General features: G+C 42.8%; 2 protein-coding genes across 2 annotated transcripts in view; both read left to right on the forward strand.

The window, feature by feature from the left end:
- The window catches only part of LOC311122258 (ATP-binding cassette sub-family B member 6-like), a 28,081-nt gene extending 20,581 nt beyond the window's left edge, over window positions 1-7,500 (forward strand). Inside the window, exons 14-20 of the mRNA XM_084196649.1 lie at window positions 1,605-1,662; window positions 1,949-2,053; window positions 2,238-2,412; window positions 5,224-5,336; window positions 6,204-6,298; window positions 6,615-6,683; window positions 6,970-7,500. Coding sequence (XP_084052775.1) covers window positions 1,605-1,662; window positions 1,949-2,053; window positions 2,238-2,412; window positions 5,224-5,336; window positions 6,204-6,298; window positions 6,615-6,683; window positions 6,970-7,120 — 766 coding nt within the window. The 3' untranslated portion in view covers window positions 7,121-7,500. The remainder of the gene's footprint in view (window positions 1-1,604; window positions 1,663-1,948; window positions 2,054-2,237; window positions 2,413-5,223; window positions 5,337-6,203; window positions 6,299-6,614; window positions 6,684-6,969) is intronic.
- Window positions 7,501-11,225: 3,725 nt separating this feature from the next.
- On the forward strand, window positions 11,226-20,282 carry LOC311122254 (protein CNPPD1-like). The gene is made up of 8 exons (XM_084196646.1): window positions 11,226-11,371; window positions 11,960-12,062; window positions 12,173-12,254; window positions 12,361-12,481; window positions 13,247-13,375; window positions 15,729-15,790; window positions 16,910-17,027; window positions 17,386-20,282. The coding sequence occupies exons 1-8, from the start codon at window positions 11,309-11,311 to the stop codon at window positions 18,061-18,063; spliced, it is 1,356 nt and encodes a 451-aa protein (XP_084052772.1). The 5' UTR covers window positions 11,226-11,308; the 3' UTR covers window positions 18,064-20,282.
- Window positions 20,283-20,658: the final 376 nt, after the last annotated feature.

A 20,658-nucleotide genomic window follows, 5' to 3' on the forward strand; every position in this document is an offset into this window, starting at 1 on the left:
TACCGAGATGAGATCCTCAGACCCCTTGTGAGACCATATGCTGGTGCGGTTGGCCCTGGGTTCCTCCTAATGCAAGACAATGCTAGACCTCATGTGGCTGGAGTGTGTCAGCAGTTCCTGCAAGAGGAAGGCATTGATGCTATGGACTGGCCCGCCCGTTCCCCAGACCTGAATCCAATTGAGCACATCTGGGACATCATGTCTCGCTCCATCCACCAACGCCACGTTGCACCACAGACTGTCCAGGAGTTGGCGGATGCTTTAGTCCAGGTCTGGGAGGAGATCCCTCAGGAGACCATCCGCCACCTCATCAGGAGCATGCCCAGGCGTTGTAGGGAGGTCATACAGGCACGTGGAGGCCACACACACTACTGAGCCTCATTTTGACTTGTTTTAAGGACATTACATCAAAGTTGGATCAGCCTGTAGTGTGGTTTTCCACTTTAATTTTGAGTGTGACTCCAAATCCAGACCTCCATGGGTTGATAAATTTGATTTCCATTAATACTTTTTGTGTGAATTTGTTGTCAGCACATTCAACTATGTAAATAAAATAGTATTTAATAAGATTATTTCATTCATTCAGATCTAGGATGTGTTATTTTAGTGTTCCCTTAATTTTTTTGAGCAGTGTATGTTATGAACTTCCAAATAGGCCTATTGAGCGAACAGCATTGTTTTACAATAAAACAAGAGAGAGAGAGGCTTTTGGCACTAGCGCATCGGACATCTCTGATGAGTGAGCTGCGCATCATTGGGTGAGTCAGTGAAACTGGAAAGCGTTTTTAGGACTATAATTTCTTCATATTTTACAATATGTGTCTCTCCACACACCAGGGAATCTTTTAATTTAAGAAATGTGTTCCCAAGTATTCCCACGCATAGTAGAGAGACACGTGATCGTATACAAACGCAAGGTTTGAAATGATTATGTTTTAGTCAAACATTATGTCTGGTTGGGTTTCTTGCGGTCCATTTGCAGTCTACAAATGATTTGTAATTATATTCTGGCCCCACGACCATCCGCTCAAGAAAAGATCGGCCCGTGGCTGAATCTAGTTGATGATCCCTGGCCTAGGCTAATGATGGATTCAACACAAGGTCGTTTTTATTGATCTCAGATTCTGTTTGTCAGTGTCAATGTAGCCTGTCATTTCGATAATTTGTGAGGTATTAAAAAAGATTCTGCTAAAGTCCCCAGTCATCAAAAATTATGTAGAATTGCATGAAATGCGTTTATAAAAGACAAAATAATTCCCAGACTTTAGGCTTTAAAAAAAAAATCCCATGTGTGCAGCTTCTGCAAGCGGCTCTACTCTACTGCTCTACTGCTCTATGCCAGCACGCAAAGCGATGATATGCATGCAATGCTTTATTATAAAAGTGATTTCTTTTTTCTTTCGTGTGTTCCGTCCTTCAGAGCCGCCCAGGTCACCCCCCCTCTCGGCTCACTTTTTGTTAAGGCACCTCCCAATTTACAAATGAACCACTGGCTATACACAGATAATGATTCAGAAACAGTTTGTTAAATAATCATAGTCGTGGTTGTTCCAGTGTTCTCCTTTGATTACGTTGTATTTTTTGTGCTTCTGTGTTTTTTTAAGGAAGGAGATTCTTAAGGACGTATCATTCACTGTGCAGCCAGGCCATACTGTTGCATTGGTAAGATTGGATTCCAAGCATAACCCAGAGGTTAAAGAGCAACTGCCTTTAAAAAGCAACAAATCCCTTTGAAAACGGCCTATGTGGCATCGATATGAGTCAGAAACAGTTACTCTAGTGTCAGAATTGACTACAAAGTGTAAATAAGATACTAAAGATAATAAAGATAATTTTGGTCATAAAGTCAGTCTCGTCTAAAAACAATTTTCTCAACAGTCGTGATGGTTTGGATCTGTCGATTGTTCTCGCTTCTCAACTGTGTGTGTTTGTGTGTGGACGTCCCTAGGTTGGCCAGTCAGGGTGCGGTAAGAGCACCATCCTTCGCCTGCTCTTCCGTTTCTATGACGTCCAGGGGGGATGCATCCGCATCGATGGCCAGGACATCTCTAAGGTGAGTAATTTGCCCAGTTGCAAGAAAATAGTTCCCAGGCTATCTGTCTTGTGAGCACATGCTATCTATAACATTTTGTTTTCAATGCGTTTTGAGTTGGGGGTTTTACAAGTCCAGGTAGTGCCTCCCCGGTTCACCCTTTACTGCTTTAGTGTCTTCTGAGACTCTTCATTTCTGGGTGCAGGTGAAGCAGGTGTCTCTGCGTGCCCACATCGGCGTGGTGCCCCAGGACACGGTCCTCTTCAACGACAACATCCGCGACAACATCCGCTACGGGCGCGTCTCCGCCAGCGACCACGAAGTGGAGGAGGCGGCTATCGCCGCAGACATTCATGAGAAGATCCAGACGTTCCCAGAAGGTACGGAAATACCACCGTCTCTTTTGACGGTTTCCTGGACACCGATTAAGCCAGCAGCATACCACCCTGCATCCCACTGCTAGCTTGCCTCTGAAGCTAAGCAGGGTCGGTGCTGGTCGGTCCCTGGATGGGAGATCCAGTGGTGTTGGAGGGCCAGTAGGAGGCACTCTTTCCTCTGGTCTAAAAAAAGATCCCAATGCCCCATGGCAGAGATTGGGGACATTGCCCTGTGTAGGGTACTGTCTTTCGGATGGGTCGTTAAACGGATGTCCTGACTCTCTGTGTTCACTAAAGATCCCATGGCACTTATCATAAGAGTTAAGGCTGTGCGATATTGCCAAAAAATCATATCTAGATTATTTTCAAATTTATGGGTGATTCACAATAAATACACTACATGGCCAAAAGTATGAAGACATCCCTTCAAATTAGTGGATTCGGCTATTTCAGCCACACCCGTTGCTGACAGGTGTATATAATCGAGCACACAGCCATGCAATCTCCATAGACAAACATTGGCAGTAGATTGGCCCGTACTGAAGAGCTCCGTGACTTTCAATGTGGCATCGTCATAGGATGCCACCTTTCCAACAAGTCAGTTGGTCAAATGTCTGCCCTGCTAGAGCTGCGCCGGTCAACTGTAAGTGCTGTTATTGTGAAGTGGAAACTTCTAGGAGCAACAATGGCTCAGCCGCGAAGTGGTAGGCCACACAAGCTCACAAAACATGACCGCCGATTTATGAAAGCACGTAGCGCGTAAAAATCGTCTGTCCTCAGTTGCATCACTCACTACTGAGTTCCAAACAGCTTCTGGAAGCAACGTCAGTACAATAACTGTTCATCGAGAGCTTCATGAATGGGTTTCCATGGCTGAACAGCTACACACAAGCCTAAGATCACCATGCGCAATGCCAAGCGTCGGCTGGTGGTGTAAAGCTTGCCGCCATTGTACTCTAGAGCAGTGGAAACGCGTTCTCTGGAGTGATGAATCACGTCCGACGGACGAATCTGGGTTTGGTGGATTCCAGGAGACAGAGCCCTGACCTCAACCCCATCGAACACCTTTGGGATGAATTGGAACGGCGAATGCGAGCCAGGCTTAATCCCCCAAAAATCAGTGCCCGACCTCACTAATGCTCTTGTGGCTGAATGGAAGCAAGTCCCCGCAGCAATGTTCCAACATCTAGTGGAAAGCCTTCCCAGAAGAGTGGAGGCTGTTATAGCAGCAAAGGGGGGACCAACTCTATATTAATGCCCATGATTTTGGAATGGGATGTTCGACGAGCATCTAGTGTCTAATTTTTTTTATTTTTTTCATTTTAAGTTTTTCCAAATAGGCGTAGTTGCAGAATTAAAGCTCAATACACTGCATTTCAAACAGTCAGGAATAATGTAATGAATTACACCTAGGCTAAATATAAGCCTTCCACAACCATAAGACCCACTAATAATTGTATAATTTTATGAAATTAATTTAAACTGCTTTTTTTTTTTTTTTGCAATAATCACTGATCTGGCTTTCAAGTTTGTCTATAAAAATGCCCTTTTGTAACCAGAACCAAGCAAAATGCACGTCCACTAATAATGACCGTTTTCTTGTAGCAGGCATTATAGAAAATTAGCACAGGTCTCATAAACAATCTCTCAAGCACATGCCTATGTGCTAGTGAGTAGCCAGCAAAACCTTATATTTAAAGTCTAGCTAACTTGTATCAATTTGCTTTCTAACAACGTAGAACAGTTGAACTGTTCTGTATACACCCTCCTACCTCCAACTGTTTGAACAACATAGCCTATTCACTTTGTTTAGATATTGAAACCAAGTGGCCTAACTGGATGAGAAGATGCTTATTTCTCAGAATGAGAACGAGTTGCCAATTCATTATATAAATGCATATTTTATTCTCATTGCACATTTATAAAACACAGAATAGACCGCTAACACATAAGTCTGTGGCTAAAATGCTGCTAGTGGTACAAACTGAGCGACAAACTGAGCATTCATTTTGATACTCTTGTTTTAGTAGGGTCTGCTCTATTCTACATTTTGGGAGTTGAGACATAAAAAGGGTGTCATTAGAAAGGTTAAGTTCTCGTGTATTACAATAAAATAATGTCTAAGCGTTTCGGTGTCCATATGACCGATTCTGTTGGACCAAACTTCAAATGCAAATAGCAAGTTTATCTTTTGTATTTTGTTGTTGTGAGTGGAAGGGGGAGGGGGAGGGACTTGCTGTCTGTGGGAAGGTGCACACAACACAGAAGGCGCGAAGGACACGAGACCAAAAAGACAGAACACTCATAAAAACCAGAAATAAATAAAAACCTTGAGGCTTGCGATACAGGCATTTGGAACATTGTGCAAAAACATATCGAATTAATTTGATATATCGCCCAGCCCTAGTAAGAGTAGGGGTGTTAACCCCGGTGTCCTGGCTAAATTCCCAATTATCTGGTAAGGGTTAAATAAGCCTAGTCCTGGACAAAACAAATATTTCAATAGAGATTCTACATTGAGTCCAGGACTAGGTTTAATCTGTGTCTTGGAAACCAGCGCTGTATGCTGCCATTATAATTCTGGCTGTACTTAACCTGAAGTTGGTTTATGGGTGTCAATATTGTTGTTTTAAGGGTTTGTGTAGGTGTTTGTATTTACCAACCACATTTGCTGAAGCATTTACATGCAAATCTACATTTCCTTAAACAAGTGGGGAGATTTGCAGAGGTCACACAGTAGGTGCCAGGTGCATTGTTACTGTATGAGGTGAGTGACGTTTGTCTCTGTGTTGTCTCTGTCTGTCCCCCTCCCAGGATATGACACCCAGGTGGGCGAGAGGGGTCTGAAGCTGAGTGGGGGGGAGAAGCAGAGGGTGGCTATCGCCCGGACAATCCTCAAGGCCCCTCAGATCATCCTGCTGGATGAGGTAAACTTTCAGGAAGGGCCACCAGGAGGGTCAATGACCCTGTTCAAATAGGTGTAGGGTGAAGATGCCCCTAGACCAGGGATAGGCAACTCCAGTCCTTGGGGGCCGGAGTTGTCACACTTTTCCTCCCATCCCTAGCAAACACAGCTTATTTAAAGTACTTCTAAACTGAAGGTCATGATTAGTTGATTATTGGAGTCAGGTGTGTTAGCTGGGGGTGGGGCAAAAGTGTGACACCAATCAGGCCCTCGAGGACTGGAGTTGCCCATCCCTGCCCTAGACACTGATCTTGAGTCAGTTTAGCATTTTTTCTTCTTTTTTTGGTTAAGTTTAGAATTGGGGAGGGGAAGCTGGTCCTAGATCTTTACCTAGGGGAAACTTCACCCCAGAGCGTTCAAATACTTTAAACACACACACTTCCTTCCTCCTCTCCTTGAAGTTATCGCTAAGCTTACACAAATTGATAGGTGAACGCAACGGCTCTATCACTTAGCTTAAACCATTCCAGCCATGTGGTCCTCTGTAGCTCAGCTTGTAGAGCACGGCGCTTGTAACGCCAAGGTAGTGGGTTCGATCCCCGGGACCACCCATACACAAAAATGTATGCACGCATGACTGTAAGTCGCTTTGGATAAAAGCGTCTGCTAAATGGCATATTATTATTATTATATTATATGTCAGATCAGATATTTCTTCAAGGACGAGAGGAAGCAAGGATGCATTTTTAACGTATTCGAAGAGGGCCAATGTTTGCCCCCACACCACTGATTCCCCTGTCATATTGTGTTACAGTGGATTAATACAAGTTCACTGAACTTCAATATTTTAGTCATGTGACCTATCTCATAAAGCTTTCCCTCTGCACAGGCCACATCTGCTCTAGACACACAGACCGAGCGCAACATTCAGGCATCGCTCACCAGAGTGTGCTCCAATCGGACCACCATCGTCGTGGCTCACAGGTAAAGGATGAGTCTCAGGTGGACCAAAATGCATGTATAGAGGGAATCCATACATTAGGATCAGTGGATGCTGCTGAGGGGAGGACGGTTCATAATAATGGCTGGAACGGAGTGAATGGAATGGCGTCAAACACATGGAAACCTTGTGTTTTGACGTATTGGAGACCATTCCACTCCAACCATTACCACGAGCCCGTCCTCCCCAATTAAGATGCCACCAACCTCCTGTGATTAGGACACACACATTTCTCCCCTCTAATCCTACATTTATATGGTTTGGATCTGTCTGGTCTGATTGTGAATTGTCTGTCTTCAGGTTGTCGACCATCATCGGTGCCGACCAGATTCTTGTTCTAAGTGACGGTCAGATTGCAGAGCGAGGACGGTGAGTGAATGGTTGAAAGAGTGATTGTTCTATTGTTGCACACTCCACAAGCCTATTCCAATCAAAATATTGTTTTATGCTCTTCAAGAAACAAATAGCTAAAGAATGTATGTAAACATCAAGAATGGGACAGGCCAATGTTTATGATACTTCGCACACTATAGTCCTATTCTCAGAACCATATAGTGCCCATGTGGGTACATCTTGGCATAGTACATGATCATGATGGTAATGGTGATTGTGTGTCCCCATTGTTAATACATATTCTCCACTTTCTTCCTCCCAGGCATGATGAGCTGCTGGCTAAGGGAGGGTTGTACTGTGACATGTGGATGAAGCAGCAACAGGCCCAGGACTCGGACTCAGCCTCTGACACAGAAGCCAAAGACAGGAAGTCTGAGAAACTACAGCCCCCATCAGCCACTGAAGGCCACTGAGGATAGAGTGAGAGGTCAAGGATATGTAGATATTGTGAGGTGGACGAGCGATGCAGGGAGAGGATTAGATGCCTCAAAAGGCTGTTTTTTCTGCACTTTTTTAGGGTATCTGTCCATTGAGGTTCATTCAGTTATGAGTGAAGTTAAGCACATATTTATTTGGTATTTTATGTTTGGTCATTCAATCAAAATGTTTGTGCCATGAATGCCTCAGGCCAGTTGTTTTTAAGTGTATTCAGGATCGTGTTCATTAGGGCAACTAACAGAAAATGTTTTTAAAATTAGTGTTTCTTATTGGACAAGTCCAGGTAGTCCCTCCTTATTGCAGTCTGTTTTGATCTGTTTAGTGCGTAATTAATATCATCTCATCTCCCCCCCCCAAAAAAAAATATTTAATTGAGTCAGATGCTCGATAAAATTCTGGGGGGAGACGTGTGGGAAAAGATACTAGAACAAGTAGCAGAAGCAGGGCGGTAGCTCCATTCCCCCCCTCCCCCACCTGCATAATCATGATTTCTCCAAATGATCGGTGGGAAAAAATCTGTGCACCTCGCTGTTGTCGCATCCCACAGTCTGTTGACAGACACTACGGTACCAGTTATGTTACATGCGTCTGTCCATGAGAGATTAGTTCCTAATGAACACGACCCAGGACTCAGTATAATCCGTCTTCTTGCTGTCTGAAGTCTGTTGATTGCAGCCGTCCAGAGAAATGGCAGGAAGTCCAAAGTAGACGAATACCTACCCTTAAGCGCAGGTGTAGGCAGTTAGGCACAGTGTCTCACAACACTTTGAATTGTTGACTAATGTTTAGGGGTTGAGAAATGTAAATATTAGTTTTATTTACAACATCTAGAGATGGTCTTATTGAACAGGTTCATTGTAAATTATAAACTACTGTTCAAAAGTTTGGGTCACTTAGAAATGTCCTTGTTTTCGAAAGAAAAGCAATGTTTTTGTCCATTAAAATAACATCAAATTCATCAGAAATACAGTGTAGACATTGGTAATGTTGGAAACGGCTGATTTGTAATGGAATATCTACATAGGTGTACAGAGGCCCATTATTTCATTTACATTTTAGTCATTTAGCAGATGCTCTTATCCAGAGCGACTTACGGTTAGTGAGTGCATACATTTTCATACTGCCCCCCCCCCCCCCGGGAAATGAACCCACAACCCTGGCGTTACAAGCGCCACGCTCTACCAACTGAGCTACACGGGGCCATTATCAGCAACCATCAGTCCTGTGTTCCAATGGCAAGTTGTGTTTGCTAATCCAAGTTTATCATTTTAAAAGGCTAATTGATCATTAGAAAACCATTTTGCAATTATGTTAGCACAGCTGAAAACTGTTGTGCTGATTAAAGAAGCAATACAACTGGCCTTCTTGAGACTAGTTGAGTATCTGGAGCATCAGCAATTGTGGGTTTGATTACAGGCCCAAAATGGCCAGAAACAAAGAACTTTCTTCTGAAACTCGTCAGTCTATTCTTGTTCTGAGAAATGAAGGCTATTCCATGCGAGAAATTGCCAAGAAACGGAAGATCTCGTACAACGCTGTGTACTACTCCCTTCACAGAACAGCGCAAACAAGCCATATCTCAGACTGCCCATCTTAATCTTTTCTTTTTATTGGCCAGTCTGAGATATGGCTTTTTCTTTGCAACTCTGCCTAGAAGGTCAGCATCCCGGAGTCGCCTCTTCACTGTTGACGTTGAGACTGGTGTTTTGCGGGTACTATTTAATGAGGCTGCCAGTTGAGAACCTGTGAGGCGCTGGTTTCTCAAACTAGACACACTAATGTATTTGTCCTCTTGCTCAGTTGTGCACCGGGGCCACCCAGTCCTCTTTCTATTCTGGTTAGAGCCAGTTTGCGCTGTTCTGTGAAGAGAGTAGTACACAGCGTTGTACGAGATCTTCAGTTTCTTGGCAATTTCCTCACATGGAATAGCCTTCATCTCTCAGAACAAGAATAGACGAGTTTCAGAAGAAAGTGCTTTGTTTCTGGCCATTTTGAGCCTGTAATCGAACCCACAATTGCTGATGCTCAAGAAGGCCAGTTTTATTGCTTCTTTAATCAGCACAACAGTTTTCAGCTGTGCTAACATAATTGCAAAAGGGTTTTCTAATGATCAATTAGCCTTCTAAAATGATAAACTTGGATTAGAAAACATAACGTGCCATTGGAACACAGGACTGATGGTTGCTGATAATGGGCCTCTGTACGCCTATGTAGATATTTACAACATTAACAATGTCTACACTGTATTTCTGATCAATTTGATGTTATTTTAATGGACAAAAAAAAATTGCTTTTCTTTCGAAAACAAGAACATTTCTAAGTGACCCCAAACTTTTGAACTGTAGTGTATATATATATATATTTTGTACTATACCCACTTTTTAGCTAATGAGACGGGAACATTTTTGTTAGCTACTATACAAGCAATAGATTTACATTAGACTAATGAAGAGATTCAGACCGATTTGACTGTTTAACAAAGAAATCAGTTGCACTCTAATTGTTTTTAAAAAAATCTAAGTACAAGGTATGTGTATGAGAACTTCAACTTTAAAATCTAAATTTGGTTATTAGTAAAACAGATATTTAGTCTGTATTTGGTCCGTTTCACATCCAAGCTGCATCAATTTTACTCCAATCAGACTCTGGCATTATCATGTACAGTCTAGGTGTTGACTGATACTTGCAAAATTATCCTGGCTGTAACTTTTATTTGTCACCAATGGTGATCAATAAGAACTACTGGCAAGAGAACAGAACCGATATAATTGACAAAATTCCCAGCGGAAAAGAAAACCTTTATCTATGAATGAACTCAGAATTCTCAACCCTGTCTATGCTGCTACCCGTTTTGAGTAAAGAACTACTGTCAGTGTATTTTTATTTTAATGGAATAAATTAGTCTGTATTTGAATTTGTAAATATCTATGCCTTGCATTCCCAAGGCAGTGTGGAGTTTGTCAATATCTGTTGATAATAATCACACTCCATTTACAGTATGTATTGTAAAATTCTGTTTCATTTATTTAAAAAAGGGCCATAAGGGAAGATCTAGCCATTTAGCTGAACTTGAGTTATTTGAGAGAAAATGGGGACTTTATATCTACGTTAAGGCCATAGGATTACGGGTTTGGAGTTTAATTGGAATTTGAAACTGTCTGCATTAATCAAGGGGAAGTGAAAACTGACATTCTTACCATCCATATAATGCACAACGGACTTTACATCATGAAAAGTTATGTCAGACTGTGAAATAATTAGATTAATCCCAAATGCATTTGAGCATTTGTGACTGCAGAAGTAATACCAAAGAGCTAGAGTGGTTCTGCTATCAAATCATTGCTCTACCACGACAGCAGTCAATCATTTGTAGGTGTACAATGTGCGCAAACCGGTGCAGTCAAATTATTTACACTAATGCACCATGAGTTTGAAATGTTCTCTGTGTCAATGAGTGACATTGACACCACAGGAGGTTGGTGGCACCTTAAATGGGGAGAACAGGCTCGTGGTAATGGCTGGAGCGGAATAAGTGGAATGGTATCAAATACATCAAACAATTGGTTTCCATGTGTTTGATGCTATTCAATTTGCACCGTTCCAGCCATTATTATGAGCCGTCCTCCCCTCAGCAGCCTCCACTGATTGACACAGAGAAAAATGCACCCAACCAAAATCTGTTTTGATATTAACTGCTTTGACACAATGTCAAACTGTTTTGTATGCGATTTGGGGGCATAGTTTGTTTTTAGTGTGATCTTTGCCTTTGTCACTTTTCCTATGTGTGTGTGGCATCAGTCCATGCCTGGATGTCAAATACATAAATGGTTTGTTTTTTCTTTGTATTTATATGTTAATAAATTGTATAATTAAAGGTTTATTATGACAAAGTGGGCTCTGTTTTTACTAATTTACCATATTGCTAGCTTTATATTATTAGACAACTGTTTGTAGCCATACAGTACATTACATAATTGTTCCCTAGACTGTTCCCTCCCTCCTTCATCTCAGCTGTTGATTGGTTTCTAAGCGGGCTTGTCAGCCATCACAACGGGGGTTGCTGATGTGCTAGCTAGCTAGCCTGAGGAAGACCAGGCGCCGTTTTATAGATATTCAGCTAGATTTCTCTCTTTCTAGTATTTGGCTAATGTTGGATAGACAGCATGGATTTCAACGAATTGTTTAGTGAACGAACATTTCAATTTTCTGACTTTCAGGAGTTTACGGTAAGTTACGTTTTCACTCGCCTTGGCCTGTCATTAAGCCTACAATAGCAGGCTAGTTAGCTAGCTACGTTGTCAACGCTAGCTGAGTTGGCTAGTTTAGGGAGGTATTTAGTTAACGATAACAGTTTACGAGATGATATGAGTTTACGACATATTTGGTAATTGCATTTTAAATATGTATACCAGGTTAAACAAAACGTGTTTGTATGCCTTTCTTATAATTGAACATCAAAACACGGCTAGGTTAACGCTTACTGTACGGTATTGGACTAACTAACGTTAACGTAGCTAACCAGCTTGCTAACGTTAGCTACATGTGAATGTGGTTGTTCTGGATTTAGGTGACAAGTCGTGAAGTTGAAGCTAACGTTAACCCTTACCTCGTAAGACGGTAGCCAGCAAACACAGTGGGATAACCGAATATAAGAGGCAATTTGTGGGATAGCTATTTAGCTAGGTACATTATTCCAACTGTGTTGACGTGACTTGTTTGTGTAAAGTTTGCTAGCTAACGTTATTTCAGGTTCTTTTTTGTCATGTAGGCGTGTCGCTCAATTATTAACTTTGCTATCTGATCTGCCTTCACAGTTTCTTCCTGGACATCAGAAACTGTCTGAGAGAGTACGGAAGCGATTGTACTATGGCCTGGACCAAGATGGCTCTCTAGATTCCCTTTCCTGTCCTGTTACAGGTTAGCTATTTTGTCTGTTAGGTTATGTCCTGTCCATGTGTGACTGTGTTGATTATTATGTTGTGAATTTGAATAATTGATTATTATTATGTTCTGAATATGATTTCTAGATATTGCTGTGGAATTCCTTCAGAAGTCTGCCCCTAGCCCAATTCGAAAACTGCACAAGAAATATGCTGCTCATGTCGCGAGGTATGTTGTCAGTGGCATCAAGTCAGTGAATGTTGACACTTTCCATGTTATCCTTTCTGGGCACGTAATGGTCTTCATAACTTAATATAGTTGGTCTGTTTTTCAGGGAGGCGTGTATCTCTCCGTGTGCCATGATGCTGGCCCTGGTCTACATCGAAAGGTTACGACACAGGAACCCCGAATACCTGCGAAAGATCTCCTCCTCTGACCTCTTCCTTATCTCCATGGTATGTGGGCCAAAGGTTGTATGCATCTCAAATGGCACCCTATTCCCATTGTAGTGTACTGCTTTTGACCAGAGCCAAGATCTGCATTTCACTGTTAGTCTACACCTGTTATTTACGAAGCATGTGAGAATATGTTTTTGATTGATTGATTGGAATAGGGGGAAATTTGGGACGCACAGGTTGTCTCGCCAGAATTAAGCCAAGGCTATTTAGCCTAGGTGATAAGCATTAGGTCCTCTTACCAGAATTATGCAATGGCAATGTGGGTGACTGAAAAGCACAGGTCTTCTCGACAGAATTAGGTTAAGGCTATGCATGTGATGGGCACAGTACAGCTTGTTATGAACATGGGTCTCTCTATTATCTGCTGGGCATGTAGGGCCAAGACCCATATACTACACCTAATTCTTGTTCAATTTAGAATCTGCAATGGGGTTTTTTGACCAGGGGTAGGCTTAAGTCTGTGTCTGGGAAAGCGTCCTGTCATGTTTAAAAATCAAATCAAATTTTATTCGTCACGCACAGTTTACAGCAGGTATAAAAGATGCAGCAAAATGCTTATGCGATAGCTCCTTCAACGATGCAGTACATCAGTCAGTAACAATAATAACAATAGTCAAGTCAAAAATAACAACTATTAGGATGGAATCTCCTGTGTAGTATGCTGAGTATGTGTGAGGAAATAGATGCAAACACATCTTGCTTTCTATGACATATGGACTGATCTTTTTTTAACCCCCTAATCCTGTGTCGCCTTTCCTCCAGATGGTTGCCAGCAAATATTTGTACGACGAAGGGGAGGACGAGGAGGTGTTCAACGACGAGTGGGGGGCAGCTGGGAAATTGGACGTCCAGACTGTCAACACCCTGGAGATGAATTTCCTCGATGCCATTGTAAGTTATACATAGTATTACATACTATACACACAGGCTCAGAAATGTGGGATCCCACTCAGAGCCATATATTTAATAGTGGTGCGTGGGTCAACCGTTTGTTCACCCGCACCCGCCTGCATTGAAAATCTGAGGCCCGACCCTAACCCGCTAATACAGAAAATGCACTGTAGGCTACAGAGACGGCAGAATGATTTTTTGACAGAGGGTGCAGGATTTTTTTTGCCTGATTTGGATATGTTTCTGCTTATAATTCCGACATTTTGGTAGGCTTTTTAGTAAACTTGTCTATAACTAGATACATGCAGCTTCTCTTCTGTCATTGTATGTTGCCCTAGAAGACTAAATAAACCCTTGCTCACCAGAATAATGTCATAAATCGATAGAATGAATGCTTCAATCTAGTTGACATTGGTAAAGTTTTCTGTCGTCTCTGCTTCTTTCATGGAGCAAAGACGTTCAGCGACCGGGAGAAAATGCAATAACAAAAACAAAGGAAATATCTTCTGTGTGAAATGTCCAAATGGCATCAGTTTGACTGGTTGTAAGCAAATAGAATACTGTGAAAATGACCCAACGTGTTTCTGAAAATATTTCAGTTCAGCTTGGATGCATATTTTGTGCTTGAAATACTATCAGCTTTTATGATGCTGATAAAGATAGCACCTCTACAGACGGTATCTAATTGCTTATTCGCATTCTCTCAAGATGCTGAAATAAATAAATCATATTTCTCCACTACTGTTCCCGAGTCAAAATGTTGCCTACATTTGGTGTATAATTTTACTGCACGAAATGCTACATTCTGCAGGAGTTAATATTAAGGCTGTGAGAGGTTATAGACCTACAGTCAGTGTCCAGATTTCAGTTTCCATTTAACCCATCTGAACAGTAGGCTACAGTTCCCTATTTAAAGTATAGTGCTTCACAATCATCACACATAACACTGCTATCATCCTCTTTTACCACTTCACCAAATCTTTCCCAAACATTACTTTTCTTGCCTCCCTTTTTCATTATTATTTTCAACTCTCCATTTCGTAGCTTTTCTCTTATTGAATTAAACTCATTGTCCTTTTTGCTTCAGTGGATCGCCATTCATTTTTTCTGCCCGGCCCGTTCACAAAAGCATGGGGTGTAGGCTATTTGGTGTGCGTACAGTTAGGCCCTAAAGTTTAGGCTAACACTCTAATGCCAGATAGCCAAAAATAATGAAAGAAACATAAATGTAGCCTAGCGATATAAATTGCACAAGAATGATACATTTATGGATTTTTTTAAGGTATTGTTTTTTCTGTATTCAACCTGCCCGCCACCCAATGTTCCCTCAAAAAGAATTCAGCACTGAGCGCAAACTTGAAAGTTGTGAAAATTCTGTGCAACTTCCGGCGCGTGTTTACTATGAACATTGAGGCTGTACCCGCTTTAAGTTTTAACAGTGCCCAAGTAGGCTTCTGTGGCCATTTGATCATAATGTAAGCCTACCAGAGTGGCCTACCATCAAAAACAATGGAGAAAAGGCATCCCATAACATTTTAACGTGGAAATAGCTGTTCTATCGTTCACAGATTGGCTGCTACTGTAGGCTGGTGTTCAACGTAGACCTGTATTCCATGAGACGTTTGAAAAAAACATGCCGAGCTTGACATTAACCTGTTTATCCACTTGTCCTTCAGACAAGGAGGTGACTGAAAATGTTGTTGTGTTTGATGCAAGAAACCACTTTACAAAATAAAAACGTCATTATTCCCATACCATTATTACAGAGAATCAGACAAATTATGCTACCCTCTGCCTATTGGCTACTTAGCTTATTCAAGCCGGTCTCAGAATACAACACTGCCCCTTTTTAAGACAAAAAGAAGCTCTTTACCCAACGCGTTTTGTGGTCTTGTAGGAAGCAATCAGTCCCCCATTGCTGACTAGAAATGATCTATAACTGGGCTAATAACTCACAAACTAGCAAAGGATATGAACAAATGTGCACACGTCGCTACATGTAGCTCTTGCTTTGATCTCAAAACAAGTGCATCTACTCACGACTATGCTGTAAACACAGTCCAGTTCAAAGTAAATGGCACCAATCCATGGCAATGGTCTATTTGCATATAGGCCTACTGCAGCTCTGATTAGTTACGGCGAGGCCTACTGCAGCTCGAACATTGCTGCCACCCACCCCCCACTTCATCCACACAATATTTCATAACCCTAAACCCACCCGCCCCACGGATATAACCGCGGGGACTGCAGGATATGTGTCAACCTGCGCATCACTAATATTTAATTCCCATTGTACTGTATTTGTATAGCCATGATATGCTATCTGACAGCTGCTCTCGCTTCTGTGTTTCAGGAGTGGAGCCTCTTCACTGAGCCCGGGGACTACTTTGGCATACTGGATCAACTAGAAACCAGGTTTGTGTTTCTTGTCATTCACGTAGATTGTTTTTCGTGCTAGTGCAGGGTTCCCCAACTGGCGGCCTGTGGGACATATTTGGCCCGCGGGTGATTTTTAGTTTTCAGAGCAAAAAAACTACAAAAAATGTCCTTGTTGGTAGTTACAGTCTTGTCCCATCGCTGCAACTCCCGTACAGACTCGGGAGAGGCGAAGGTCGAGAGCCGTGCGAGCCACACTGCTTCTTGACACAATACCCGCTTAACCCAGAAGCCAGCCGCACCAATGTGTCGGAGGAAACACCATACACCTGGCGACCGTGTCAGCGTGCACTGCGCCCGGCCCGCCACAGGAGTCGCTAGTGCACGATGGGACAAGAACATCCCTGCCGGCTAAACCCTCCCCTAACCTGGACAACGCTGGGCCAATTGTGCGCCGCCCCATGGGTCTCCTGGTCGAGGCCGGCTGCAACAGAGCCTGGACTCGAACAGCTAGCACTGCGATGCAGTGCCTTAGACCACTGCGCCACTCGGGAGGTCCCCAGCAAATCATTTCCAAGTGATTTTAATTCTGGAACTCTGTTCCAAATTATTTCTATGCATAATAGAGAGATATACATTATATGTGATCGTATACAAATGTATGCAAGATTTGAAATGATTAGATTTAGTCCAAAATTATATCGGTTTGGGCTTCTTGTAGTCAATTTGTAGTCTACAAAATATTTGTAATTATGTTCCGACCCCCTGACCATCCGCTCAAGAAAATATCGGCCTGTGTGTCGGGGTGTGTGTGAGAGACTCCTAATGCATTAGAACCATTAGAAACACAAGAAGCTATGAAGTGTTGGGAATGTCATAGAGACTTCTGTTTTTGGAGGCCCCATGATTTTTCAGGGAATAACTAAATCAGTAGTGTCAAGTTCTTGTGGTAATTTGGCTGGCATATGGGCTGTAGATCTGATACAGAGCTGCTAGTTCAAACAAAGGGTTGGTTGTGTGTGTCACATGACCGTAGTCATTTGTTTGCCAGCCTCTGTTCTAGGTACATCTCTCTCTCTCTCTGTGTTTGCATTGAGTGTGGTCTGTGTGTGTGTGTGTGTGTGTGTGTGTATTAACTCTGGCCTGTTGTGACTCCAGTATTGCAGTGAAGCAGGGGATGAAGCGAGGCTGGTTCACCTACACTGACCTCTGTGTGCTGCTGGAGCAGGCGGCGTGGCGACAGGCACTGACGGCCCTCTACCTGCGCTTTGCCAAGGTGAGGAGGGGTCAGAGGGCAGGGCAGTGGGGTCCACAGTGCACTGAAGGACTGAGTTGTGGGTCGTGCTCAATATGGGCACAACGTAGCAGAACATTTTGAAATAGAAAATAGCGTTTTTTATTTGACTTATTCAGGTATTACGTTTTCTCCTGTTTTGTGTCTAATGGACACAACTCTAGTCTCAGAAACACCCCTGAAAGTAACATCAATTTCCGAAAACTGCTCATTGCAGAAACCCACGTAAACTATGTGTTGATTGAAAGAAGCAACACTTTTGAAAGTAGTCAGTTTGGGGGAAAAGGAAAAACATAATGAAAGAAATCCACTAAATCCACATGTCCTCACCTCTCTCCAGGTGACCTGCATGCTGGGGCTGGTGTATCTGACCAGTGTGGCGGGCCTTATTGCCACCAGCGCTGTGCTGCAGCAGCTCAGCCTCCCCAGGAGCAGCCAGCCCCTGGCCCCAGTCAGCCAAGTCCACCTGCCGAGCTCCAGCCTGTCTCCAACACCACCACCAGTCCAGCTCCCAGTCCCAGAGACCCCCAGTCCAGCATCCGACCTCCCTCGCTGCTGCGTCTTGGGCAACGACAGTCACAACCGCCGGCCTGGCACTCTCCACACCCACGACGACCACAACCTCGGCTCGCCAACCTCCTCCCAGACCTCTATACTGTGTCTATGGGGCTCTCTCCTCACCTCGCGGGGCCACACTGACCCAGACCCCCAGCCTGACACTGAACCAGCCTTGTCCGCCTCCTCCCTGCACTGCCCCGGTTGCCCAGTGACAGTGGGGAGCCTCCCTCCTGGCTCTATCCAGTGCGGCCCACGGAACACCTCTGCTCCACTACTTGAGCCTGGACACCCTGGACACCCCGCAGCACCGTGGCTGGCCCCTTCCCCCCTCCTCTACGGAGCCGCCCCGATGTTCCTGGACTCCTGTCTGAATAGCATGGCAACCCTCCGTGTCGGACCCTGCTGCCCACAGTTCATGCTGCCCATCGAGAAAGCCCCATCTCTCCTCATGCCCAGCTAGACACAGACGGACAAAACAAGCCACTGCAATGACGATGACGCCGGACTCCAAATTAAACCAGCTGATTTTTCAGAATGCATCCGTTGCAGTGAAAGGATTGATTTTGTTTTGTATGTGCTTTTTTTTTTGCATATACTGTCTAAATTTGAGATAAGAGACCCTAAAGGTGAGTAGCACATTTTGTACAGTGGTTTGATGCCAGCTGAATTGGTGTAAATAAGTAAGATTAACTCATAACAGCGTGAGATCTGAGTTCTGTACTCAGCCCCTCATGTCTTTTCTAACATTTATTTTTCAAAGGAGGTTGGATCACATAGCTTTTCAATGGGTGTTTCCGAAGTCAAGGAGGTGTTTGAGGTCTAGAAGGTGTGTACATGGCAAACTAATATTTCAGGTTTGGTTTCAAAAGACAAAAAAAATGGGTTTAGCATGGCTACCATACCCACACAGCGTTTGTTACTACCTACTCTTTAGCCTGGGTCCCAGATTTGTTTGTGTCATCATTCCACTCATTGCCACTCCTTGTCATATGTCAAACATGTTTGGCATGACAAAGTGGCATGATGGCACAAACAGACTGGTACCCAAGCTACCTACTCCTTACCTATGTTTGAAAATGGGGGCTTGTAGGAGTTAGGTTAAGTCATGTTTTGAGTTGGAGGAGTTACGTTTTGATGCGACATCATAGCTATTTGAGAATGTGTTGCGAAAGTAAGTTGTCTCGACAAAAGCAAGGCTGCTTTCTAAGTCACTACTGTATTGTAGCGCGCCAATGAGTCTCACAGAAAGTGAACATAATGGATTTAAGAAGGGAGTCAATTTAGTCTGGTCCCATATCTGTTTGTGCCCTTGCCAACTCCATTGCTGTTCTTGTCAAGCCAAACATTGCGTGACAAGGAGTTGGAATGATGGCACAAACAGACTTGCACTCAAGCTAGAGACAACTAGCTAGCCTACATATGCTTTGCCATGGAGTTTTGGGTCATTATTCTCTCATTTACTGCAGTTGTTATTTTAAAGATTTCAACATATTTATGCTTTTTTTTTTTTTGTTAATCATATTTAGACCAGTGAAGTCACAGATGGCTACTGGTCCCTGCACTGAACAACAGTAGAGATTAAATGTTTTTTTTATTCCAGTGAAAAAACAGTAAACAGTAAATTGATATCTCAGTATGGCTGCCCCTCTCAGGTCGTGTTCATTAGGGCACATCGTAGCGAAATGCTTTAAACTGCTTTGCAACAGTAAATGAAAATAGACGTTTGTTATTGGACAAGTTCAGCGAGTACAACCCCCCTCCCCCCCCTTTTTTGGGACATTTGTTTCATTTCATGCCTACTGAACATGACGCTGAACTCAGATAGCACAGGGGGACAGCTGCAACTCTGAGAGTGCAGCCTTTTTTTCAGGTAACTATTTATTTTACCATGATAGAATGCAGTGGCCATCTCTGTTTTCATGTTTGCAGAACATAATGCCACGCAACTGAAATAGGTCATAACCAGTCCACTGTTTGCCGTTTTTTAAATAAGCGTTTTGAATATGGCGCCAACATTAAACATGAATGTTTTGAAAATGTATCTAATGAATGCGATTTTCATCCAATAACCTAATCATGGAAACATAACATCCTCATATGGATGAGGTGTATTGTGCAAAACATAACACTTTTTTAAAAATAGAAATGTCTGTTTTTCAATTAGTGCAATTAATTAGTATCCCTCTTTAACATACCCATTTGGTTGGGGAGACCTGACAACAGTAAACCAGCCACTCAATCACTCGCACATAATTTGCCTTTTCCACCCGCTCAAAATTGGAAATGGCTTCTTTCTCCTTAGAAATATAATTACTTGAATGGGGATGTCAATTCTAGTAATACTATTTCTATGTCTCTCAACCCTGAAAAACAGTTAGCTCTTCTCATATTTTTCTACTCAAGAGAGAAGGTTCTTGCTAGGGAATTTGTGATATTTCTACATTTGACTTGGTTTTACATTGACACGTTTCTTACAAAGCCATGAGGCACTGGGGTCCCTAGGACAAGAACTCCATGAAGTTTGGCTTTTGTTTATTTAGATACTTTCAGCAATTGAACAAATTCAAATCAGACTTAGATTTTGAAGCACGATATCCTTGAATTTTGTAAACCATGTACAAAACAGTCAATGTGTAGAAATCTGTAAAAAAATATATAATAAAATGCTTGACCCTTAAAGGTTTGGTTTTCATTTGTCATATATGCTTGTATCACTGTCCACATGGTCCACTTTGACATACAGTATGTAATGTGAGTTGTCAACATTGAGCTATTCATCTCACAATCTATTAATCACACACCCTAGAAAGCAATATGCCATTTGAGCTCACATCTAGGAACTGCAGTCACACAGGCACTGATCTACATGTGTGGTGTTAAGCAAGGCGACATTAACCTGCTCCCAGATTTGTTTGGGCTGTCTTGCCAATTCACATGGTCTTTGTCAAGACGGCACAAACAGATCTGGGACCAGGCTAAGGCACTGTCACCTAAGCCACCATCTTTGGAATCTCAATTGTATTTATTTCGTTCCTCACGTCCTCGTCTCCTCAAA

This window comes from Coregonus lavaretus (assembly GCF_964263955.1).
Source record: "Coregonus lavaretus genome assembly, contig: HAP1_SCAFFOLD_1316, whole genome shotgun sequence".
Lineage (NCBI taxonomy): Eukaryota > Metazoa > Chordata > Actinopteri > Salmoniformes > Salmonidae > Coregonus > Coregonus lavaretus.